Source organism: Vigna unguiculata, chromosome 2 (assembly GCF_037176805.1).
Source record: "Vigna unguiculata cultivar grain cowpea cultivar isolate G323 ecotype 2 chromosome 2, ASM3717680v1, whole genome shotgun sequence".
In the NCBI taxonomy this organism is placed as follows: Eukaryota; Viridiplantae; Streptophyta; class Magnoliopsida; order Fabales; family Fabaceae; genus Vigna; species Vigna unguiculata.
In genome coordinates this window covers 36352370-36379086 of record NC_140793.1, presented here as the reverse complement: position 1 = coordinate 36379086, position 26717 = coordinate 36352370, and the positions used below count along the sequence as shown (strand labels likewise).

Below are 26717 nucleotides of genomic sequence, written 5' to 3'. Positions count from 1 at the left end.
AGCAATTCTGCACATTATTTGTTGATTGCATTTGTCTCTTCCCCTCAGGAGGCAGTTTTTCTATATTCAGAAACTGTGCTGCAGGGAATAAAATACTCAGATAATATTAACTCACGATTTTTCAATCCATTCAATCTTTTCATTTTAAATGAATCAAATCCTTATGCACGTGCGTGATGTTTTTCTTTTTTGGTGAAAAACACAAGATCAATGAAACCCCAACTTACAGAATTATCCCAACTAGCATTGTTTTTACTGATAACTGCAACACACTAAAACCATCTTCCATTGGTATATTCAAAGAAAGTTGTGATATTTTACAAATCAGACAATCTCATATTTTCAACTTGTATGATATTTAAGCCGTATTGATAATTTTTATATAATAAAAGTATTTTGTTTCAGATAAATGTAATACAAGGTAATGCGTTTTACTAAGAGATTAAGCTTAAGTATGGATATGTAAATCTTACTTTGAAACAGCAAACTTTCAAGTAGAAATTTACATAATCCGTTTCCAGTCTCCTAAAATATCAAAAGAGTGTCTTCTATGAAGGTTCACTATAGTCCAAAAACTTGGACCAACCAGTATAAGGAAATGTATATAAACCAAGGAGATTTTATTTGGGTTAGTGCTGGTTTGTGATCACATAAACATAATCTTTGTCGTTCGGAATTAATATTCTTTGCTTTCCAAAAATAAAAGGTGGTCGTGGCTTCGGGTTAACATTGAGATAAAGTTTCAATTTTTAATAACACAAAAAATACGCTTGAGATTGCAATTAATTCTTATGGTAGTTCAAAACAACTGCACTATTCAAGACTTAAACTTTGGCAGACAAAGTTTATGTTCTATGCTTGGTTGGGCCATCTGCTTTATGCAGTTTTTTTTTTTCTTTTCTTGTTAGACTTAAGGGTTAAGAAAGTTTAAAACAATTTAAAAAATAAGATTTTTTTAAAGACTTAAAATAATTAATTCTAAAACAAAAATTTTGAGGTTTTTTTTTTTTAATGTCTAAAAAAAGTAGTACTAAAAACCTCTTTTTAGACATTATTTTTAAGACCTATTAGACATTTATTTTAAGAACTAAAGTAAAGTCTCCACTTACTTAATCCTTGATGCTTGAATTAAGTTTTATATTAATTTAAAATAAAAAAGAAAAAAGTTAAATAATTGTAAAAGACGGAATAAAATACATATTAGAAAAATAGAAATGAAGAGTATAAATTTGCAGCAGGAAGCTTGGGGAGTAGTCAATGTGGGTGGAAGACCGAAGAAGAAGAAGCAACGAACGATGTGGCTGGAGATTATCTTCGGTTTGGTTATCTACAAATTGTTCCGACGGTTCTTTTACGACGACGACGTTTTAGACATGGAGGGATCTGATTATTCTGTTCTTTTCTCCGTCGCTGATAGGTCTCTTTTTTCTTTTTCTTTTTCTTCTTTCTTTCCCCTATTTTTGTTCTAGGGCACAAATCAAGTTCAATTTTTCCCAGGCTTAAAAAACTCTACGGAGCAAATGTGTATGTGGGTCTTCGAATTCCCGATGCTGACACTGCTTCTCGACAGGGCATTGATATTGTTCTTGTCACCAAACAGTATTCTCCCTTCTCTTCGTTTCAATTTTTTTGTTAGTTTGGCAATGACTTCTAGTGTAAGGTATATTGCACATAATTGAAGTATGGTTTCGATTTTATTTTGAGTTTCAACTTATTATACTGCAGGGAGCTGGTGGTGGTTTCTGTGAAGAACTACTCAGGAATTTTGACGATTGGTGGCGATGGTGGCTGGCTCTGTGAAAAACCAGACAAACGTAAAGCAGAACGTCACCCTGATCCTGTAAGGAACCACTAAAATCGTATTATTTTTATTATTATAATTATATTCTTATAGATGTTGATGTTGAATACTATCTTTAATTGCCTCACAGAATACTGTTTCATAAGATGGCATGAATTAAAAACTGGTTTGGATGTTTATTAAATCATACTATAAAGAGTGCTTTGGGTTTCTTTTTGTTCACTTTTTTTATCGATACTGCTGCACTGGACTTGGAAGAACACCAGGGATTGTCTAATTAGTAAGTTTGTTCGTTAACTGTTTTCTCAAATTATGTACAGGTGGAAGAAACACGGAAACAAGCTTCTATTCTTGAATCATATCTTGAACAGAGAGGGGTTGCTCTGCCTGAAGGATACATATGTTGCAAAGTTATACTTCCAAATCCTAAATTAGTGTATGACTTTAAATCTACTCGTAATTTCACTTACTATCATTGCCAAATTCTTGTTCTAATCTTTTAGATCTTGATTTGTGGTTTGTAATCATGACAAAAAATATGGTTCCCGCCAATATCATAACTAATCTTGAATCTTGGGTAACTTTATCAATAAATACATTCTGTGTAGAACTGAAAACGAGTATTGACTCTTCAGGAACATCATTAGTAAGCTATTGTTTAATGCTAAGCTAACTGTGTCATTCTTCTCTCCTCCATTACCATCATCTAGAGAAAAACAAAAGCTTTAAGTTTGCTTCATGAAGAGGAAACTCTGCCAATTCAAGAAGCTTGACACCATTATCAACTGGATCATTCTTCACTAATGCACAACTTGTCTCTCCTTTTCTATACATTATATTCTTCATCTTTTCTAGACAAAAGTTGTGGGTTTGAATGCGCATAAACCAGATATCATTCATTTTGGATCTATTTTGTTTCTGTTAAAAGAATGAGTAAAGGACTATGTACATAAATTCGTCTCACAACATAAGGAAAAACATACTTAGACTAGAAGCTTTAAATTTTTTCAGATATGTATCGAGAAGTATCCAACTCACATCAGAAAAAAGATCAAATGAAAAAAAGAATGGATACTTTTCAGATATGTATCAAGCAGTATCAGGGAAAAACAATTGAAAATGCATACGTAAGTGTCCAAAGAGTATCAGTATCCAACATGGGTGAGGCATTGATACTTGTAACGGACTAATGACTATTTTACTATTCACATGTTTATGAATTCTTTGCATGAAATGAAGAAATAAATTCTGTGTAATTTCTAGTTAAACTTTTGTATATGTTAAAGAAGTTGCAAATGTTGGAGTATGGTTCAATTACTTGAGAATCAGTAATTTTTACATGAAAAATGCATCTGCAAATCTAGTCAAGGGCAACTGAGAATTTTCTCTTGCCTCTTTTGCTAATGCATGTCAAAATTATTAATTAATCTCTTTATTTGTTTTTGCAGTGCCCTTCCTGCAGATGGTTTTCCGTCTGAAGTTATTACCCATGATCAATGGATTCAACTGAAGTCGGAGTCAAAGAGCAAACTGTCTAGTTGGGTAAAGGGTGCTCTTCGTAGTGGGAAGAAGGATATGCTGGAATCTATTAATCAGAATCTTGATTTTGTCCTTAGCTCGGCACCAATATGGGATAGGTTAGTTACCATTTTGTACTTGATGAGTCACTGCATTTTTTTCAGTAAAACTTGTTGCAGTTTGAGGCTTGTTAAAGGGTCCTTCACCCAACCTTGACTTAGGGAAGCAAATATGTCAATCCATCTGTGACCTATCAGATGTTGGCTTGTTAAAAATCTGGTTTCTCTTTGCTTAATGTGTGTCAAAAGCCCATTCAACCTCAAAGCTCTATTAAGAGAAGGCCCAATGATGGATTTATGTATGTAGCATCAAAGCTAGCTTGGAGCTACAATGCATAGGCCCACTCGAGCCTTCAGCTGGGTTTGTTTTTCTTTATAAAAGAGATTTTTAATACTGTTATGAAATGACTAATGGGTGGTTCCATGTATTTTACTAGTATTTTTTTTTCTGTGTTTTCACTATTTCAGTGCCTTCTTTTTGGATGATTTAAAACCCTAGTGTTTTGCTTTAGCCCCTACTCAAGTAAATGATTTTGGTGCAGCTGAGGAAATTATTCTGAATCAGAATCTGCAATTCTGATCAGCTTTTTGGTTAGTTGTGATCAAAATGGGGTTTAGAATCAGATATATGCATGCCTTCATAACAGTGTGTTTTGGAGCTTTGTTGATATAATTTAATAGTTACCAAATCATAGTTTTTCACTTACAAAGAGATTGTTTGGTTTATAGGCTGGAGCTTAAAGGAAACAAGTACGTATTGGGGGACTTCCTGGAATTTAAGGGCAAACGAGAAGATGTTGAGGCTTTAAAACATATTAGAAGATCAAAAGTTGGCCGAGTGGTAATCCAGAAGACAAGCATGTTTGGACTGGGTAATTCTTTTGGGAATAAATTATGGTTTTTGCTTTTCCAGTTGTATTTGTTTGCTTAACAGTAATTATGATATCCTCTATCCCTGAAACGTAGTAATAGTAGTATACTCCTTTATGTTAAAAGTATATGAATTAAGATCATGAAGAATCAAGGCACAAAATCACTGTGCGAAGGGAGAAAGAATTTTAATATTCTAAAATTGGCTCTTATACGCTAGAGGTGCCCTTGGTTTGCCAAAAATTAAAGGACCGGACATTGTTTTGTACAAAACAAAACAATAGAAGGTACAAATTTTTGTTTCATGGACAAATACCATCCAATAGTTACAAAAAAAAAAAAAAAACTTCCTCTCTGTGACAGTTTTACTTCCTAGCCCCTTTCTCTTCCTCAATTTGCCCCCTCCACTCTTTTTAGCCCGTCTTTCTCTCAACTTCTTGTGTGGCTGGGCTGTGAATTAGTCACCAAACAACAAAATTTGGGTTGTAATTCAACTATTTATATTGTGCTATTTTAGTTATATTGTCCCTCAATGTACATCAAACGCATCTTAGTTGATATGTGAAAGTCAGAAAAAGGCGTTTGGAAGTCAGAAAAAGGCGTTTTTGTATCTCCTCATTGCTGATTATTAATGCCGAGGTTCATCTAATTATGATGTTGAAATAAATACCTGTGAGGCAAATGATTTTCAGTAAAACTATGGTTTCAACTGATAATAACCTGTCTCTGATGGAGGGAAAAAAAATCACGAAAGCAAGCTTTCTGTAGTTGTACTGATTTGGTCATTGGTGGTTTTGCGGTTTCTTTGACTAACTTGGAATGATTTGCAGCTCCTTCCAGGCTTCAAGTTCTATGCAGTTTGCGGGACTATAGAGGTAAAGGGGCTTCAGAACCAGAGTGGAAAGAAGAAACCGTAAGATCAAGTACCGAGATAATCTTTCAGCCTGAAAATGGTTCAAAAGTTCGAAAGTTTAAGCTCTCCTCAGTGACCTCAATGGTTCTTAGTGCTTGAAGTTAGCCAAACTAAGGAAGGTATTATAGTGATGATTTTTGCAGCTGGCATCCATCTCTCGTCTATTTTATATTCCTATATGCCCCTTCAAGGATTTATACTCTTCGTTAAGCTTCATGAAATGAATATATATATATATATATATATATATATATATATATATATATATATATATATATATATATATATATATATATATATATACACACATTACTACCCTTAGAAAATATCAATATAGTCAAATGTCTGACATGGAAGTTACTACTTTCCAACTATTTCTTTTTTTCCGCGAGCATGTCTCATGTATATATATTTTAATATAATGAACATTTTTTTTTACATGAGGTTCATCTTTAACTTTCAGCTTTATGTCTCCCATATAGTGTGTAAACATTTGTTATTCTTTCCCCTAGTGTGAATTGGTTAGAAATATTGCATTTCTCCATGGTTTTCAAATGATCAGTCTAACCCTATTCAATGACAAGATTCACCCTATTGAGTAGTAATCAAGCACTAACTATCCCTACTTGAAGATCAACTCTTGTGATCGAAGTTAGTCAATAAACTTTATTAAATCTAGTTAAATGAAATTTTCTCTTAAAGTATTTAGGTGGATCCCCTTCTCATCTAATTTAAATCAGTGATTCAATAAATCCGATTGAGCTTTGTTTCATCACTGCTCATAATTTCATTGTTTCATCACTGCTGAGCTGATGAACTCTATCAGAAAACTTGCACACTAAATTTTTCAATTGATTTGGTTTTTCAGAACTTCACCGAAAATTCTTTAGTCAATCATGCATTTGGTTGTGAAAAAAAAACAGTTTTGTAATAGTACAGTTACAAATAAACCAAACAAATATCTCAAATCTGGGTATTCAAATTTTATTTCCGAGTTTCCTTTTCATGTGATAATTTTTTCTTTAAACTGGTTTAGTTATATATTTTTTATTATTATAAAGTATCTAGCAGAATCTGTATATTAGTTGTGTGTATATCAAGTGTTGTCATCCTTGCATGAATTTACCCAAGGCAAAATGAAATTAACAAATATGAAAAAGAAGTCTTTCTTTCTGCACACCTTCAAATTTCTTCCAACACTCCATCAAATCCGATTTGAATTTCCAGAATACACTAAACTAGTTTCGGAAATATTTTTCTGGAATACACTCATCCCACCTCTGTTTCAAATTAAAATTTCCGGAAGCTGGGATGCATAGAAGAAATCTCCCCTTTTTGTTTTGAAGTTAAGTTACATAAGTTTTTGTTGAGTATTTAAACGGTTAGTAGCACGCGAAAAGGAATCCAAGATTTGTAAAATTTTCAAAACATATATATTGTATTCGACAAAAAACTATCATATTATAAGATTTATGGATATTGAAATTCAACTTAAAATAGTTATAATGGGAAATAGTAACAATTGATAGTATTATATTTAGAATGGTTTCGCTGTATAGTGGACCAAAGTGGATTACTTGAAGAAATTACACATTATATCTTTGTCTTATTGGGTCAGAATCAATAGGATTAGTCTTACCTAACATGTAACAAAAATTCTTGACTTTTTTTATACAAAGATAGATTATGATGAAGCTAAAGAAGTAAAATATGTCGTTCAATTTTCTAGGTTGCTTTCTAATACCAGTGTCAAAGGGAAAATCATTGCAAAGACAAATGGTTAAATAATAATTCATGTTTTATTATTTTTATTATGTTACATTATTTTATTATAATGTTTATATTTCATTATCTTTAACTTGCCAAATCTTCACACATATCATATGTGAGGAAAGTTTTAGAAACAGAAAAATCTTGTTTTACGTGCATTTTAACGTTGAAAATCTAACTTTCTTTTTTTTTTGCAAATTGTGTTTCCATTGTGCCATCCAAACACACTGTAAGTTGTAGGTGTCTCATGCAATTATTTCTAATCACTTTATCATTCAAACATTACTAAATGTTACTTATTATCATCCAATCCATAACAAATAATACAAAATAATTTATTATTTAAACTGTCATAAATAAGGAAAACATTGAAGAAGAGACATTATATAAGTGTTGGAGATTGAAAGTTCCACACGTCACCTTCACTCACCACTCACCTAATTAAGGTCAAAGTTTGCATGCTTTAAGTGAATTGGAATAATGCAAGAGAAGTCCAGAGAAAAAACATAAACATACATTACTCAAACAAAAACAATCTCAACAATGCAATTTTCGGTTTTCATCTTCTCAGCTCAAACTTCTCTTTCTTCATGTTGCCACAGGGTCACATTTTTGGGCTCATATTCTTACAAATAGTAATACACTTCTCATAAAAAATTTCACATATATATATATATATGGTTGAAAGTCTAACGTTAAATGGAGATTATATAAATTTTCAGTATATATTTAAAAAAAATAAAATTAATTTATAATATATATTTGTACGTAAATTTTATTTTATAAATTAATTTTGTAGATTGAAATAGATTTAAATATTTTTCTTAACAAATATTATATTATTATCATAAAATGTATTTTTTAATGGTATTTATATGTGTTCAGAAATTTTATTTAGATAAGATTGATTCAAATTACAATTATACACATAATAATTAATAATGTTTTTAAGAATCATGTACAGTTGGACTTGAGTTAGTGTCATAACTTTTGTTTTTATCTGAATCTCCTTAGAAAATGTATATAAACGAGTGATTTGAGTCCAGTCTCTATACAACTAGTCGTTTATAATATTCACTCTCTTTTTCTCATTCCTCAAGTTTCCAACGAAGTCTCCATTTTATTCAGTTAACTTATTTTTCCTGCACAGTGGTTCAAAGATGCTAAGGAAACCCTACGAACAGCATTTTATTTTATATTTTTAAACAAAGAAGATGAACACATCACACTCTAGTGTATGATTTTAATGATGAATCTCCATGTTGTACATTATAATATACAATGCATAAGCTTTTCTATATTTTTATCTGGAATCGATCAATTGATCCATTTGTCAAATAATACACACAAAGCAACCTTAACTAAATTAATGATAGTATATGTTTATGGATACATGGATCGGCGAATAAATCCCATTATTTCTGTGAAAACTTTCTATGCCATGCATCTTTTTCATTGGACTGTTGACCATGTCTGGTTACAATGTTGGCTGCAAAATAAACAGATAGAAAATTAGTGTACAGAAACGGGAATAAAACATCTGTGTATATATAGTTCTTAAAATAATTATCATGAAAAATCTAATTTATCGTAAATATTAATGATTTTTTAGTTAGGTTTTGAGCTATCAGTGCATATAGTCCAACCAAAGTATAATATCACATTAATTATATAGACCTGAATTATTGAGGTGAAATGATGACCACATTAAAGGCCTCCAAATTAAAGAACATATATCATAAGATAAAATATGTTACTTATAACTTTTGACTTGATTAACAGTACAATATTAATGGTATGTAGTGTTAGTTTATCTTAGTTTATAGTAATAATAATATAATAAAAATTAAACATGGTTTTAGTGTTTAAAGTTGTAGGCAAAATTATAAAATTTATTTTGTTTTAAATTTCGATATATTTTAACCTAAACTTTGAAAATAAATTAATATATTTCTCTAACTCAACTTAATCTGTCTTAAATTTTTTACCGTATCAAATATGTTTTATGAGGATTTTTGAATTGTTTACAACTCTAATTTTAAGAAAAAAATATATTAAAATTTAAAATAATAACTACAATGGAGAAAGAAAATGAGAATTAATTAAGCAAACTTACTCTATGAAACCTTTCCAATAATTCTCTGTTGCATCTTCATCCATGAAATCTCCCCAAGCCAACTCAAAGGTGGTAGAAGAAGGATTAGAACACTCCTTTGAGTTTGCATTAACATTTTCTGCTTCCTTCAATGGGGAACGTTCAGGCGAGGCAGAAACCAGATTTGGAAGAGAATTTTCTTGTGTTGGGTGGTGAAGGGCCTCAAAGTTTTGGAAACTGGGGTGAATTTCAGAAACTGAATTACCATCATGAAGTAGGTTTGGGAGATCATTATTACAGTGATTCATAAAACCATCTGTGAGTGAGTTTAATGGTAGAAAAGAGTTTGAGGAAGGAGTGAGTTGAAACATGTTTTGCAGTAACTGGAATTTGGCATCTGAGTGTAGCCTTAGAACATTGTTTATGTCAGAAGGGTTTGTCAAAGTGCTCACAATTTTTGCAGCTGCCAAAATCTGTTGCAGATTTGTAAGAAGGTTGAGGTGATCGGTTCTTGGACGGTGAGTGACTGGGTCTAACCCCATTTGCAATAGCTTTTTCCTTAAATGTGTGTTCCACAAATTCTTAATTTCATTATCAGTTCTTCCTGGCAGATGAGATGCTATAGCTGCCCACCTAATCATAAACAATGCAAACAAATTTACAATACTAAAATCATGTTCATTCACACTTCATTTCAATATATTAACACACAAAATCACGAAAACTTCACACGGCTTTTTCATAAACTTGTTACAAAGTAAGGTTGTCAGAGTCGTGACGACTTCAACAATATTAGCTGAATCGTTATAACTCCTGACGACTTTACTTTAAAGAACACAATGATGAAGAAGAAGGTGCGAGGACTAGTTGGTTACTTATTTCCAAGAACTGCATGCAAATTGATGATGAGTTGCTCTTCTTGATCAGAGAATTTGCCTCTTTTGATATCAGGTCTGAGGTAATTAGTCCACCTTAGTCTGCAACTCTTTCCACATCTGTTCAATCCTGCAAGCTTTGGAAGGGCTCTCCAACTCCCATGGCCATGCTTCTGAATGTAATCCATTAATATTTTATCCTCTTCTGGGCTCCATGGCCCCTTCTTCAACCCACTCTCATCACTGCTTGGTGTTCTCATCATCACCACCAGCTAAACAATCCAATTATAATACCTTTAAAGTGTTTTTGAAGACATTTACCACACAAGTGTTTGTTATATATATAAGGTGGTGGCGATGTATATGCATCATGTTTTGGTGGCATATTCCAAGTTTGTCCTTTATATCATACACAAAGTCATATCGATAACGACCCTGAAAGGAATCTCTTAACACTCACTCCACAAATGATCTCTAATCTCATTCCACACCACTCTATGTCAACCAATAGTTACGTAAATATTTTCCTTTACAAATCATACACATTCTAAAAAAAATACACCTAATTTCTTCCATTATAATCAACTGTTTCAGTTGAAAATTCTTACCTCGTTTTTGTCATTTTTCTAAAACACACACACATTATCTTCAACTATTCCTTCCCTAACTATACTGAAATATGAAATCATATCAGGGTCGTGCATCCTGGTATGATTACAGTAACCTATCTCTTTCATGTACTTATAACTTACATATATATTCTTAATATAAATCCAATTTATACATATATTAATGATATTAATGGCATTTTTATCCGATATAAGATTTACACTTACACTTAAATTCATCGATAAAAATTGTTATCATTATCTGTCTGGAAGATGCAGACGCAGAAGTTTCCTATACACAACACTGAGTAGTAGCTTCTCTGATAAACCTTCTTTCTCTTTATAATTTGACATTATTTAATTTTGTGGTCTAAATTAATCTTCCACAGAGGTACAAAGTAGCAAGACTAGGTAGTGGAGTCAACATAACTGTAATGGGAGAGATTTTGTTTTATGCAGAAAGGAAGAAAATGGTGAATTGAAAAGTGAAAAGATATACGTAGAAGGTTTAGATGATGAAAATTTCAACAGGTTCACTTGTCCAACAAGAAGAAGGCACATGCATGAATGCGTGTGGCTAGGGCAACATATTCCAAAAACACACATCACAGAAACAGCAACGAACTTCAACCACCAGCTGGGGTTGGTTTCCACGTGGCAATCATTCAGTGACTGCAAAACTCACTTTTCATTGCCCAATCACAGAAGAAACTTCCTAACTTTAAACCATCCAATGTGTCTCAACATTTTAATGATTTTGTGTTTCGTGTCATGCATAAACCATTCACTTCTGGGACCCTCCATTCAACATGTGTTTGATAAAAATTTCTGCATATTTTATGTACAAAAGAGTACTGAACTAATGGTAGATGCAGCAGCCTTTTATTCAATCTTGTTAGGTTGTAAAAGTGAAAAATGATTACGTATTTGCATCCCACCATTATGTATTTAAAAATCAAGTATTCATGACTTTATACAAAGAAATACGTTCTAATATAAGAATGCTCACTACTTTTAGGTGAGAGTGGGAATAAAAAGATGATTCTCAGACATGCTAAAGGTTAAAACGCCGTTGATTTTAATTTGCTTTTTAATATCTGAGTTACCAAAAGCTTTCTCAGTATCAAAACCCTAATGGCGTTGACAGAAAGTTTTGCACCATTATCTTTTCAGATATATTCAACACTCAAAAGTAAGGGAATCCTCAACTAATCTCCAGTGTCTCCACAGCAAGGGTTTAATTTTCTTGCACCCTCTTCATAAACCATGATGTCTAAAAGGCTTTTTTAAGGGGATAATTTTTGTTAAATGATCCAAGACAAAAATCATTAGGGATGTATATTTAATTCAAGAAAGTAAAACAAAGAGGATAGTTTTATAAATCTTTCTCTCTTATACACGTTTGATTACAAATAGAAAATATGAAATGACACTTATTATTATTATTGATGAAGTCTTGGTCAATAATAACAGTTATACGGAAGGAATTGTAGACATAAAAAAGCAGTGAAGAAAGAAAATGGGAATGGATTTCACAGTCTTCACAGGAAAAATACAAGTAAAACTACTCTTTCTCTACTCTAATATACTATACTATTCTATACCTCAGTTCATGGAAAATGTGGAAGGTAACTTAGTCAATTTCATCATGCATTTTGTATCAGCCATTTGTCATAAATTTTTATTCAGCACAAGATCAAGAGAGAAATTCCCTTTATCTTGAATAATTTTCTTACATTCATTTACACTAACAAATGACAATTACTGAATTGTAAGCTTTGCAAAGAGAAAATATAAGGAATCAGAAAGGGAGCACATATATACTTACTGAAAATGTCTATCAGTATTTGTGTAATCAAATCAAACATTAACTTATTGTGTTTCATAAACTTTATCAGAAGATGAGTTGTACGAAAATAAAATGAAAAGGTTTTTAATGAGTTTGGTTTTGGCAGTGCATATGTTGTTCCTTCTAGAGACATTAAGCAACAAAACCAAGTCACTGTCATTAGACACAATAGTCAAATTGGGGGGTTAAAGGGATAGTAGACCTTGCTGTTGCAGGGATTTTCTACCAACATTACCTCATTATCCAAAATTACAAGACACTATTTTATATGTTACTAATTATATTTTATGTTATCTAACTAATTAACACATAGACACCTCTTTCTGCTAAAGATTTCGTGTAAACGGAATATTATGTGAAGAACAATAACGAATTTGTTACTTATGAAACTTGATTTCTTTTTCTAGATAATAATAATTAGACCGTTTAACATAATCCATGTTTACTTGCGCACTTGGTACATGTTTGCCACAAAAAGACCAATGTCGTTAAACTAAAATGCTTATATTAATTGGATAAGTGAAAGGGATTGGTCGTTGTTCTGAAACTAAAAGTTGTTCAACTTCAAAAGTTAAAAATGTGGTACACAAGTCCAAACCATCACAACCATTAATTATTATCAAAGGAGTTGGTAAATGGAAAGATTCACGTAATTACAAGATTTACCAAGATTAGTTGAGAAGACGATGCAAGACGACTTTCAATCAATTTAAATATTTTAATAATGTCTTAACTACAATTTTTTCCATTCATTTTGTGGAGCCTTTGGTTTTTGTTTTAAATGAAATTTTGCACATGCAAATTATTTCAGAGATTGATGAACTAATAGAATTAAAATGCAGTGGAGCCAGATAGAGTAGTCTTCATATTATGTGTTCCTTCATTGAACACTATTATCTTTCTAACTGTTATATTTTAAAATTAACTGTAGTATAGAATAATTTGAAATTATAACAAAGCTGAGACAACTTTATGATTAGCTGCAAAACCCAAGTGCCTTTTTTGTGTAAATCACCTTACATATAGACACTAATTCTACTTCCATTTCTCTTGATGTTTACATATAAGATTAAGAGAGATATTTATAAAGATAAAACCAAAATTTTCCTACTAGAGTAGGATTATGACTACATTGAAGGCTTGACTTAATATTTTTTAATATTTAACCTCATTTTAGATATATTTGAATACATGCATTGAGAATCCTAGAGGTAGTTTACAATTTATATCCTAAGATAGGATCGGCGTTCTCCCCAGCAAAATTTATGGCCGACAGAAAAAAAATGGCAGCTATACATCTTAGTGCTGGATTCTATATTTTCTTTATTCTAATCCTACAAAAGCAAGGAAATCAATAATAACATGCAATGCAACTCAAAAATCGCTTCTTATTAGGTTTCCCCATCCAACACCTTCCGTATCCACTTGTTTCAATAATAAATAATGCAGCAGCAGCAGCAGTAGCAACTTCTTCTGTTGTTGTGACACATGCCGCTAATCCTTCCAACCACAACTTTTAATCAACCCTCCACTCCTGTTTCACAGACATAAGTAGTAAAATTCACTGTCAAACAATTTGCAAGAAAGGAAACAAACCATAGGACAAAGTTTTTTATATTATCGATGCTCTCTGCACAACTCAGAACGGAAAGAATAGACAAAAAATGCTAACCTGTAGTTCTTTAACGAGCAGACCAAAACATGGTCCAGAAATATTAGGTAGTTGGTCGTGTCATTGTAGATAAACCTCTTCCCACTGGAATAACACCGGGATAGACATCCTCCGCTACTACCTCTTCTAAAGGAGCTGCAAAAACATAGTAAAATTTGGAAAAGATGAAAGATGAAATCTGGACTTAAGTTCCACAAGAGAAAGCAAGATTCAATATCCTAGGCATTAGGAAGATTACTACACCTGCTACATCTTGCGCATCCTGAGCACCAGCAATTCCAATGCAGGAATACAGAGAATCCTCATCCACTTTCAACTGTTGATATGCAAGATATATATCCTCGATAGTAGCAACTTCATATAGAAATGTTAGGTCCTTGATACATGATATGTCCTGGATCCACAATCGATATTACAATAATTCAGAAACAAGAATAAGAAAATTATAAAATGTTGGCAGGACTAAAAACCTTAAACCTTGTTTTGTTTTGCATCACAGTAAAAACTCCAATATCTCACACTTCAAGATTCAGATATTTATATCTCACCTTCTTTGGAACAGAAGAAGCTTGTAAATGAGCTAATAACCCTAACCAGTAGGCATTTGACTTGATTTCAGCTTCATGTCTCATAAGAAGGGTTCGTTTAGCCTACATTAGACAAAAGCACCAAAGAAATTCACAAATTTAAAATGCATGGCAAATAGCATGAAAAATTTAAACCATATTTGGAAATTAAAGGAAGGCACTACGTGCATTTTAACCAGAAAGGTATTTGCCCTTCATTAAGAAACCATCACGGAGAAACACAATACAAAGCTCAAGAATCAGTTCATATGATCAGAAGAAACAAATAAAAACTAATCAAATTCGAAAACTGATGTGCATACATTTTAGCAGAAAAACGTGTGCCTAAAGTGCTTCCACTAAATTGTAATGTACAACAAGTCGGGCATTTCAATAACTAACCCTGTCTAATTCCCTCTCCGTAATTTTGTTGCTATGTAGACCTCTGAGAACATTTTTGCATGCATCAACAGCTTTGTGGACCTGCAAATCAATTTAACCTAAAACTTTTGAACAGAAGGAAACTAACAGCAAAAATTAGATTGAATATATTACAAGAATGGAGCTCACACCTTGCTTGGAGTTGATGTGACAGAGATCACATACCATCCTAGTTTAAGCCGGTCAAACAAGTTTAATTCAAATGACACATCATAGGTCAACCCCAGAGAATCTCTGACAGTGGTGAAGAGCCTGTAGAGGAAAATGTAATCAGATTTCTGACCAAAAAAATTGAAAATAACAATCTCTCCAACACACCATTCTATAGAGGTATTTATGCTTGCTAACTTTCTTCACAAAGCCAAATACAGGTGAGCATCAAGTAAAAAGACATACCTAGAATTTATAATCTCAGAAAGCAGTCCCATAGTTATACCAAAGAAAAGAGGATGACCACGTAGGCTCTTTTGCAAACCTTGTATCTGTTGAGCATCAGAATTTGACTGATCACCTGCACAAGCCATTTCAAGCCTTTAACAACTGAAAGCATAACTTTTGAAGTATTATGACACAAGAAAAAAAGTCAACGAAGTTCACCATTGGTAGGTGAAGCATTACTAATGGACTCCAACAAGTACTCTCCATCGACGGTAAAACCCCAACGGTTTGGCGCTGGTCCAGCTATATAAGCACAGGCCCTCTCATCTGTGTCCTTTAGAAATACCTGCAAAAAAGGCAAAAGTGAATAACCATGTCAAAAGCCTAGTTCACTGATGTATCAACACCAATTCAAAAAGTATAAACACTAAATTTGACTGTGCAAATAAGTGTACGGTTGCGTGAACCTCTCCATGAGAACTTCTAGAAGAGAAAAGTGAAATGAAAAAAAAATGATTTCATAAGTTAAAATTAGTTTATGCCTAAGCTAATTTGTAGAAGCTCTCATGCAATTTCTCCAAAAAAAAAATCTTTAATTAGTGCATGAGTTAATTTAAACCTACGGAGAAGTCAATTTTCTTTTTTTCTTCATATTTCTCTCCTAGATGTCCTTGTGGAGAAGTTCGTCCAAGCATACCACAAATAATATACTGTTAACTTGTCACAAAACAACATATACGAAAAGGTAATTAATGCTTAGCCTCTCACTTCTTGAAACTGCAACTCGGATGGAGATAATCTAAATACGGGTGGGTTGAATTCTTGCTCTCTTTCACGGTTTCTTGTGGACTGAGCCGTGCCAAGGTAATCAAGAATGCAAGATTCAATGTCCTCCTCCGTGAAGTCTCCTACAATGCATACCTCCATGTTGTTGCCAAAAAATTGATTCATCACTGCATCCTTAACAGATTGCAGGGTTAAATTCTCCAGTGATTTTGGTGTTGGCTCAATAAACCTCTCATCTCCATCCAACATTGCTACCATGAGTTTGTGGGCAGTTGAGCGTTCCAAGCTCTTGGGGATGGATCGGTAATATGACAGATACAATTGCCTAGCTCTATCAAAAGCATCATCAACCCAGACACTATGCTGCATAAGCAACAGAGCAAATATGTAATTGAGTACTTAAATGCCGTTATACAACCAAGAATTATACATGCGAAACGTATGTGGATGATAAAAGCTGATAAAAAAAAAATGTGGATGATAAAAGGAATTGTATCTGTGGAAAGGTGTTTACCTCAAGCACCATGTGAAGCAATTGAAAGGCTGCACGCATCCCATTGTCTCTTAAAGTAAAACGAAACTCCATTGAAATGAATTCCTCCGTAGATTCCAAGGAGCAATTTATCAGGTGATTTACACAGAAAAGTTCCACCTGGTTTTACGCAAAGAATACAGGACATTCATTAAATGGAAGTGAGATAAGTTCTTGGATACTGAAATTATCTGTGTAGATGACATTCATATCCATGAGTAGTCCAAATAATAGATTTTATAGTGGTGAAATTAGAAACTGTGCAGAGTTCTCCTGATATGACAGTACACAAGTTAGCCACCAGAACAATGCAACGGAATTGGAAAATAGAAACATAACATTAACATTTGGAAACATCTGTTAGTAAGAAAAGATAGATACCTGTTCCCTTGAGAAGTTACCAACACGACCTCCCTCACTAAGTGTCCTCACACCAACAATCACAGATCCTCTTGAATCGGAACTCTCAGCTGCTCGTCCACCACCAACAATCAGCCTCATCACACCACTTTGTGTTTCAGTTTTTGATATCTGTCAAACATAAAATGCATTAATAAGTTCAATAAACTGATGCTTCGTTTTTTTGGGGGGTGCAATTCCAGAACTCTGTATGCCAATCTCAGATTGAATTTGTGGAATCAGCTAGAAATTGCATGACATGGTACAAACATAATAGAAACTGGAAATTAAGTTTTTGACAAATTATGTCTCCTTACAATCCATTATTGCAGAATAGAACAAAACAGAGCATAGCAGAGTAGTGAACATAAGAAATACATGTAGACCGAGTCACCAATTTTAAATATGCAACGCTCAGCACAATGACATGGCAAAGGAAAATAAGGTGCTAGTTTCATGGGAATCTCAATATAAACTGACATCAAATACCTTATAATTAACAGGAATTCCATTTGAAAGACGGCGCTGGGTGATCCCAGTTTCCTCATCAAGAAGCTTTGTAGCATCAGTTTCAGGATTTACAGGAATAAAAGTTGGCTTGCGCAGCTTTTTCAGTTCTTCTAGCTTTGATGATTGTATCAGCTCTTTTGGCACCTCAAGCTATACACATACATACGTAAGCAATTAATTAGCTGAACAGCAATTATGTATATAGACAAGACACAACCAACTCATAAGAATTGGCTCTCCTTAGTAGAATTCACCATTGATAAAAAATGAACTAAATTTGAATCAGTGGTGGCGTCATATCGTAGCCAAATCAGGATCAACTAACAAGTAATTAATCTGAAGGAAGATACCTCAGGTTCTGGCTGAATAGGTTCATCCAGTCCAGCTTTCATAGCATCCGTAATCTCAGTGGATGATATCCTGAATTCTGTTTCACCAGCTCCCTCAATGTGAACGTTTCTTGGAACACAGGCAACAATTGCTGCAGGAAGCGGTGCAGTAGGCTTTGCAAAATCAGCTATAAATTCTAACACCTTGGCACCAACTGAATTGACCTGAACCAGAAGATATTTTAAGAGATGATATTTTAAGTAAATAACTAGACTAGAAGGTACCCGCTAAGATTTTACGAGTTACAACAATTTCTTCTAAGATATTTTTTTAAACATACTAATTTAAAATAAAGTATGTTTAAAATGAAAAAGAGAGAGAGAGAATGACACAACAGAAGAACAAAACAAAGAAAATAACAGAAATATGAAATTATCAAGGAAATATACTGTTTAACTTAAAATTTCTTAAAGTAAAATCAGTACAGTTGGCAATGATATTAAAGTGTTCCAAGTATTTTCTTTAACTAGGACAATAATGAGCTACAAGAAAACAATCTAAGATAGAATAAGAAAATCTAAAACCTCATCTCTAGCATGGACGCACAAATAACTAAGCAAAAGGAAAAATAATCATTTTTCTTATCAGAATAAACAAAAAATTGCACTAAAAAATTAAAAGGTAGCAGAGAGATATCTGCACAAGACCTTTGAATCAGCTCATGTCTGACAGTTCTACAATTTTACTTATGAGTTGTCATAATAAAAAAGAGTCAAGAACAGCAAAAAAGAGGAGTTAAAGGTAATTTAACATCTTGCACAAGGTCCAATGGTTATCAACGAAATTACCTCCTCGAGGGTAACTGTCCCAGCAACAGCGAGTAAACTTTCATGCCCTTGTCTCTGGTCCATAACTTTATGTCCAAGAGCATCACTTTCCATGATAAAATCCAAGTTATCAACAGAAGATACATTGTCAATCATGGCTGCTAGGTGTTCACTATCTTTCAGAAGGGCATCTAAATAACGAGTTAATTCACCCTGGGTAACCCCAAACTCTTTAAGTCTCCGAACCTATATCACACAAATTTACATTAGAGACACTTGCTGTAGAAAGAATTAAGGTAGCCTATCATTCAAGCTATTTGAAACCTTAAACAATACGGTTTTCTCTATGCAGCACAAGACCTTAAAAGATTCTAGGAGCATTTGTAAGAGTTAAAGAATTCATAAACCTCATGTGAATTAATTGCCATAAAGTTGAGTCATTTTATATCTTTCTATGCTAAACAAAGGACTGAAAGCCAGCAGTCGGACATGTATCTAACAATAGCAAACTAGAACCACCAATGAAAAGAAAAATACGAAAAAGCTCTGTTCCGTACACAGACAATCAAAGCAGAGCAAAAGAAACAAACCTCTTGAACAGCAACTCTAATTGCATTATGCCAATTCTTTGGTTCTGCAGTTATGGTTAGTGTGGTTACAGTGCATCCTTCCCTTCCAGAGTCACTGTGATCCAATTCAACTGAAGTGAAAGGTGGATTCGAACTCTGTAAAATCCAATGCATTATTAGTAAACATTTAAATCCTAAGGGATGGATAATGAACTAGTGAACAGTGATTTGTATAATTTGAGTATCTTTTTATCTCTGTCACTTATTATTAAGAAACTGAAATCCACATAATTGAGTCACTTATTATCTCTGTCAATAACTTGGACAAACTTCATAGAAAAGTGAGTATAAATTGCTGAAAACTTTAGGACTAGCTTTTCAAGAGAAAAATTTCCCATTTTCATTTATTGTTTTCCTAAAATTTTCACTTTGTTTCCTATTTTCAGATATCTGTATGAAACAATGAAAACAACAAAATCAATCAATGAATGTCAATTAATTCCTACACTAGTCACATAAAAAGGATGCCACCAGGAAAGAGAACTGCTGAAGATACAAAGAATTTTATCTCACCTTATATCTTGAATTAATTCTAAAATGAAGAGCAGACAAAAATATTCTTTTCATCAAGACCTGGCGCAAATCCCTATATGTTTGAACCTTGTTCACTGGTATCTGCAAAAGGTATAAAACAAGAGAAGAAACATAAGCTTTGTAATATCTAAAAGTATATCAATAAAACACTGGTGCCAACCCCAAAAATAGCAAAGCAAGATTGCCAATTTAACAATGATTATGGATACAAGATATATAATTTATACTATAAGCATATATATAAATGCTTCAAAAAAATTGAAAACAAAAGTCATAGTGTAGACACACAATTACCATTGATCTAATGGATAACTAACAAATCAATAACAATAAATGTTGAGGATCACAATGGGAAAGATGCGTTAAGGAACTGATGTGGCACATGGTGGCCATGAATCGGGGCAAAAATTTCTTGTAGAGTGTAGAGGCTGACAGAGAGAAAAAATGGTCAAAAGACACACCAGCTGGTAGAGAGCAATATGGCTTAGAGAACACGGCAACTACTTGAGAGCAAAAAAATGCCCAAAGGGAATGGCGGCTGTTGGAGGCAAATTGTCGAGGATCAGAAATGCTTAACTGGAACGGTAGCTATTGGAGAGAGAAAATGCTCACAGAGCTTGACTGCTAGCAAAGAGCAAAAAATGCTCAAAGAGCTCGAATTCTCAAAGAGCAAAATTGCTCAGAGGATGCAGTTGATAGAGTTGGTCATCACGTGGCAAGGCACTCTGAGCGAGTGGCGGTGGTCATCATCCAAAGAAATGTCATCATCCAAAGAAAGCTCGTTGGAAAGTCACCAACAATGAACAGTGGCACTGACAATAGTGAGCAGTGAAACAATAGAAAAAGAATAGAAACCAGAAAATGTACATGGTTTCTGAAAGAATTCACACCTATAAGCAGTGGGCCCACATGAAAAGCACAGATTAGAGTTCCCTTCTCATTATCCTCTAAAACCATGCTCAGAAGAGAGAAACAAAGAGGCGCATGTTGAATTCTGTGTTTAGACCACACCATAGCTGAGCAATTTAATTTATAAGGAAGAAAGCATAATTACAAAATATTCTATTACCTTATTTTAGGCCACTGACAAAAATATAGAATCTATCTAATTGCTCATAATATCTTCAACTACTACATCTATGGGATTCCAACATATCTACTAGATACTAAGAGTACTGAAATCTACTAATGAGGCCCTTACTTATCCATGTAATTTATTGGCTTACTAACAATATAAGCCACATTCATTGGTCAAAAAAAATATTATTTGAATTGTGTACTGTAATTATAACCCATTAAACTAATTAATTCCACTAGGGGCATTTTTGGAATAAATATTAAATTTGTGACAATGTTAATTATAATTATCTGATTTAACTACATCTATTAATCTTGATAAAGGATCAAAGGAAGTACTTTTCCAGCAATTCCAAGCCACCCTAAACTAACTCCAGCTACTTAATTTCAAAATATAGAAAATCAAGGAACCATTGATATTCTTTTAGTTTAGATACCTAATTAAAATTTCCCTAAAGGTCAGCAGCCTTGATGACTCAAGATACCACTTAAATAGAACTTATAAAACTTGGTCCTCGGACAATCCTTACATTCCAAGCTATTTTTGTAGAGTTGAGTCCAACTCAAAACACAAATTGTAAGATATACCTTTTTTATGGGTGAAGGGATTCTAGCTGTAGAAATACATTGGGTACAAGAATAAAAGAGATAGTAAAATAATAAAAGCTCTCCAAGAATAAAAGAGATAGGCAATGGCATAAAGGGCAGACACAAAACAGGGATTCCATAACTGTCCAGACTAAGGATTTGCTATAAGCAAAAATCATGCAACATTGCAAGAGTTTTAGAATCAGCCAGAGGCTGATCTACCCCACATTGCTGCCATAGAATGGCACAACTTGCCACTATAAATATTCTAAAGAGTACTTGACAACATTTAAAGCCAGAAAGGTTTTAGTGCCATAAGGAGAGGCATGACAGACACAACCTGGGTAGAATTCCAACTTGTCTTTAATGGTTATTGCTCAAAACTAAAGTACATTCTAATTATCATTAGACCAATATAACATCTACTATACCAGTATACGAATATGACAATATTTTATTTAAATTGTTCATTAGACTAGTAGACCTTGAAATGAACTAATAAATTGCATGTTCCTATCCTTTTATGAGTTATGCCCATCATTCTCCATTGACCATTTCTCCACCACAAGAAGTCTCCGACTTCCTTATCAGCTCCAAAAATTTTAAGCACATGCAAATAATAATTGATACACAAAAGCAACTACAAAAATCTACACTATAAGTTTGAGTTAGGAATAAGATAACACAACTCTTTATATACCTTGCAGAACATATTAATTGAAAAATTTTGAAGTAGCTCATGCTGAAATATTTGTGGTGGCTTCAAGTCAGCACCACTCCTGGGAAGTGACCAATTGTGCTTCACAGGAGGACGAACAGCTTGCCTTTCCTTATTGAATATTTTGGATTGATCCATTGCTGATCTTTCGATAGAATTTCCACCCAAACCAACAGAAAGCTTTGGAACAAGAAAACTAGCCATTGCACCAAATGCACTTGGAGGGGCTACAGAACCTTTCTCATTGTCTACACCAGTTTGCCCAAAAACTGCCTGTGTGACAACAGCTTATTGAATAAGATTCCTACATATTATAACCATGACCGCAACCAAAATTATGAATATAAAAATGTAGGACTTACTTCAATCTGGTAAACAGTCTTTGATATGTTATCAATATCCCCCACAATGTACAAGGTAGCATTTGCAGGGAAATACCATCGCTCATGAAACTTCCTAATTTTATCTGCATCCCATTTCTTTATCTGTTCTTCTAATCCAATGGGAAACCTTTTGCTCAGCTTATTTTCAGAATGAAGATGCTGTAACAACTGCAGTTACAGAAAATAAAAGCAATGAAAAATGGGAAACAACAAAATTGAGTCAACATTCTGCAAAAAACACAAAGTTGATAGCCTGAATTTCCTAGAGATATTTTTGTTCCTCACCTGGCAATCAACTCGATACTCTATTGTATTCATCATTTGAAGCTCTGATAGTATGGCACGTCGTTCCTTTTCAATCCGAGAAGCAAGAAACTTTGGGTGGAAAGCTATCTGCATACATCAACAACAATTAGCTGTGAGTTCATATTTTCTCTATTGTGCCAAGACAAGTAAAGTCAAAACCAAAGCAAGATCAAATGAAATATCGTGTTAAAGCAAATATAAAGCATTTGTACAAATGTGAAGAGGCTTTTATGGGCAATGGCATGAAAAGGAACAAAGTTCAATAAAGCATACCTCATTCAAGGCATCCAGAACAAATGGAAGTAGATCCCCGTCAGAATCCTAACAAACGACACCCGTTTATGATCAACAACAAAATGAAATATTAAAATATTCAATTTGATTCCATGCATATATACATATATTGGAAACAAGACATACATGCACACAGTTAAAATGCGTCAAAGAACAATTCTATTACATAATAAGTGTAAGAAATATGACTGTCAAATTTTCTATAATTATGATTGCTGGAAAGTTGCCTTGGGTATTGCTCAACCCCAGCCCATTAATTTCGGACTCTTTGAGGGTTGCAATTATTGCAATCTCAAGGTAATATTCAATCTTAAAAATATGACTTAAGTAGAGCTCATAAAGCTTGGGCTTTTCTCACGTTACTGGCAGATTCTGCAAAGTTAAATAAAGAATAATCTTCACTCTTCCATTGCATTCTCTCTCTGGAGAAGTTTCTCCACTAGAAATCGAGCCCAATGCTTTCTCTGTGCCCTAATGGAATTTTACTCTAAATATCATGTTGAATCTCTTTTAAAGAAAACTATTTAACATTGTTCATCATTGACAAGGATTTACCTCCAATTGTCACAAGCTTTAAGTGTGGGAAACTTTGATACCATTAGAACATTGGGATTTGGAGTTGGGAGTTTTCATGACAATTTCTTCTTACAAATTAATTTAAAAAATGTATACTGTTAGCCAAATATTGTTATATTCAAAATATGAACTGGTCATACCCATTACAAGGTCAATAATTTCTACATATTGCTTTAGACAGAAGTACACAAGAAACACCGTTTACCCTATTCTCATATGCATGACTAAATAATAATTAGTAACATAACAAAGTTGAATAAACGTCCAAAATCCTTAATGAAATATATCACAGAAATTATAATTATAATTGAATACATCACAAAGAACTGCACTTCAAATGGCCCATACCTTGGTGGTTGTAGGAGCATGGATGTGAAATACTGTATGGTGGAAATCAGTATATGCATTTGAACGGGCTCCTGTTCCTAAAAGTTTCTCACGTTTTTTACTTCCTAGGAAAGCAACGTGTTCAATCATATGAGCAATTCCTTGCTCATCCTCCTCCTCGTCTATTGATCCTGCATGAACTTCCAAATGTGCTTCGAACCTAAAATTGAATCACTTGATACTAAGCAGTTGACAACAAGCAGATTCTAGAGAAACTACAACAAAGCAATGTTTAACCGAGAAAACATAAAACTATATCATATTTGACTGTATCGGTTATATTAAAAAATCGTCTAGAAATAACGTACTAGCAAACTAAATTATTCGCTTCAAAGTGTTGATGGTATGCATACATGACCCATTTCACCTAAGAACGCTTCACAATCACAATTTAACATAAACATATTCCACACCTCAGAAATACGAACTGCTAACATAGCATTCCTGCCAAAAGAAATACTGATGACACGAGAGCAAGGCACTGAGAAGAAGCGTCTCAGGGGATTGTAAAACACAAAGCAATATGCCTCAGAAAAGTAATGGTCATGCATGTCGATAAGAGATATCAAGACATCAAGATATCTTTATCGCATTCTTGAAATTGATCGTTGATAAACAAACTCAAGAATCATAATAAAGAATGAAAAATCGGCACTTTCACATTGAAAGACGTCCTAGTTTTGAATGGAATTCATGAAAATGATTAAACTTGCCTTTTTGGTGGAACTTTATTTGGCAGGATCAGATAACGTAACCCATTCTTCAGTTGACCACGGTGCAACTTCGGGTGAGACGGAAGTTCAGTGCTTAGAAACCCCTCAATCTGCTCTAGTTCATTATCATACACACTTGAATCTTGTTTCACAGTACCATCTGCCCAGGTTGTACTTGCTGCATGTGGCTCATCTGGACCTACGGTTGCACGTGGAATCTGAACCTGCTTGAAGAAGAAAATCCATTAACACAAACATAAATTTCGCCCAAGATTTGATACAAGAGACACTTCTCTAGTTTAATTCTTATTCGGACAATAAGTAGAGTTTTAAAAATCTTGAAAGCCACATATAGAAATGACTCGGTTGTAATATTCCAACCAAAGATCACAAAAAAGAAAGCCAAAATCTTTCTTTTCTACCAGCCACAACGAGAAAAGTGAAAGAAAGTAATCACAAATTAAAAATTAAGATTATCAGCTACAAACGAAGCGAGAAAACTCACAGAAGAACGATGGAGTCTACTGTTAGACAAACGGAAACAAGACTTGTCAAGAAAAGCTCCAGGCACAAATGTTGCGAGATTGGAACGGCGTTTCCTCGCAAGACAGCAAGAAGCACAAGTTTGTTGCGGCAGCAAGAACGAGGGTTCACCAATAACAAAAGCGTGACCGCGAGGCTTGTTCCGTCGAAATCCCGATCCGCCACCAAGAGCCTTGAGCCTCCTTCTTTCACTGATAGGGAAACAAGAATTAACAACTGTAGAGGTGGAATTTGACATTGGAAGCATCGACAAAAAAATAAAAAAGAGAGATAAAGAATCAGTGATACCTTGGGAGAGACGATAGGAACAAACGGTTGTTCCGGAATCGAGTGCAGAAACGAGTAGAGGATGTTGCGGGAGGGTGAAGATGATGGTGCGGGAAGGCGAGGCCACTTCCAACGACGGAGAGAGAGGTTGAAGTTGAAGCAGCCATAGCCATAGCCAGAGCAATAGCTAAGGCTCACAGAATAGAAGAGAGAACAGAAAGAAGAAAAAGAAAAATGGAAAAAGAGGGTAATACGGTGGTTATATAGACACCGCCACCCAGGTCGGAGTCACACAGGAACAGAGGAACACGGAACCTCTCGATTTTCAGATTTTTCTTTCGACACCCGCATCATCTACTTGTGTAGTTTATAATTGTCACGTGTGAGTGTGTGTGCGATTACATTAGATATATAATAGATTTTTTTCGTTCAAAAGTAATCATTACGTTTCAATTACAACTGAAATGTCAAAACTAAATATGCACTTACAAAAATTATAAGAATCGGCTAAATTCACTTGGAAAGAGAACTCCATTAAAAATTATATTTTTGAGACAGGTTGTATTGTATTATAACGAGGAAAAAATATTTATTCTGATTTAGAGATATTGAAAATGAGTGTTTTTAAGTTGAAAATGGTAGGAATCGATTCTTAAACTTTAAATATGTTTTTATTCTTTAAGTTTGATTGAATTTTAAAATTAGTTTATTTGGAAATTTTGAACCAATTTAGTTTTTCATCTTTCGAAATACGTGGATTTAATTTTTTTAATCAAATTTTGTTAGGTTTATTTAATATTTTGTATGCATTTCAGGATTATATTTAAGTTGTTTATATTGTTTGACACATTTTTTATTTAATGTTAAGTCAAATAGTATTGTGAAACACGCTGGAAATGTTAA

The 26717-nt window shown here is 33.6% G+C and overlaps 3 protein-coding genes across 4 annotated transcripts; 1 reads left to right on the top strand and 2 right to left on the bottom strand.

Moving 5' to 3' along the window:
• Positions 1-1218: 1218 nt before the first annotated feature.
• LOC114168562 (plasma protein) lies at positions 1219-5599 on the top strand. The gene is made up of 7 exons (XM_028053442.2): positions 1219-1417; positions 1498-1599; positions 1726-1840; positions 2122-2237; positions 3250-3438; positions 4108-4250; positions 5079-5599. The coding sequence occupies exons 1-7, from the start codon at positions 1296-1298 to the stop codon at positions 5258-5260; spliced, it is 969 nt and encodes a 322-aa protein (XP_027909243.1). The 5' UTR covers positions 1219-1295; the 3' UTR covers positions 5261-5599.
• Positions 5600-8128: 2529 nt separating this feature from the next.
• Positions 8129-10308, bottom strand: LOC114173169 (transcription factor MYB53-like). The gene is made up of 3 exons (XM_028057413.2): positions 9902-10308; positions 9048-9659; positions 8129-8420 (listed from the first exon to the last, which is right to left on the bottom strand). Exons 1-3 carry the CDS (start codon positions 10162-10164, stop codon positions 8384-8386), a joined length of 912 nt encoding a protein of 303 aa, XP_027913214.2. The 5' UTR covers positions 10165-10308; the 3' UTR covers positions 8129-8383.
• A 3190-nt stretch (positions 10309-13498) lies between these two features.
• On the bottom strand, positions 13499-26181 carry LOC114171546 (Insulinase (Peptidase family M16) family protein). 2 transcript variants are annotated; one of them, XM_028056494.2, is made up of 24 exons: positions 25836-26181; positions 25510-25738; positions 25005-25231; positions 24253-24451; positions 23308-23355; positions 23014-23121; positions 22708-22896; positions 22328-22618; positions 19942-20043; positions 19390-19524; positions 18821-19045; positions 17993-18196; positions 17622-17792; positions 17115-17264; positions 16716-16853; positions 16184-16564; positions 15635-15761; positions 15434-15548; positions 15169-15289; positions 14999-15079; positions 14579-14680; positions 14274-14424; positions 14031-14165; positions 13499-13892 (listed from the first exon to the last, which is right to left on the bottom strand). In XM_028056494.2, the coding sequence occupies exons 1-23, from the start codon at positions 25985-25987 to the stop codon at positions 14074-14076; spliced, it is 3738 nt and encodes a 1245-aa protein (XP_027912295.2). In that variant the 5' UTR covers positions 25988-26181; the 3' UTR covers positions 13499-13892; positions 14031-14073. The 2 variants fall into 2 exon arrangements, with proteins under 2 accessions (XP_027912295.2, XP_085524671.1); XM_085668545.1 differs by having other exon boundaries at positions 25005-25228; positions 25836-26180.
• Positions 26182-26717: the final 536 nt, after the last annotated feature.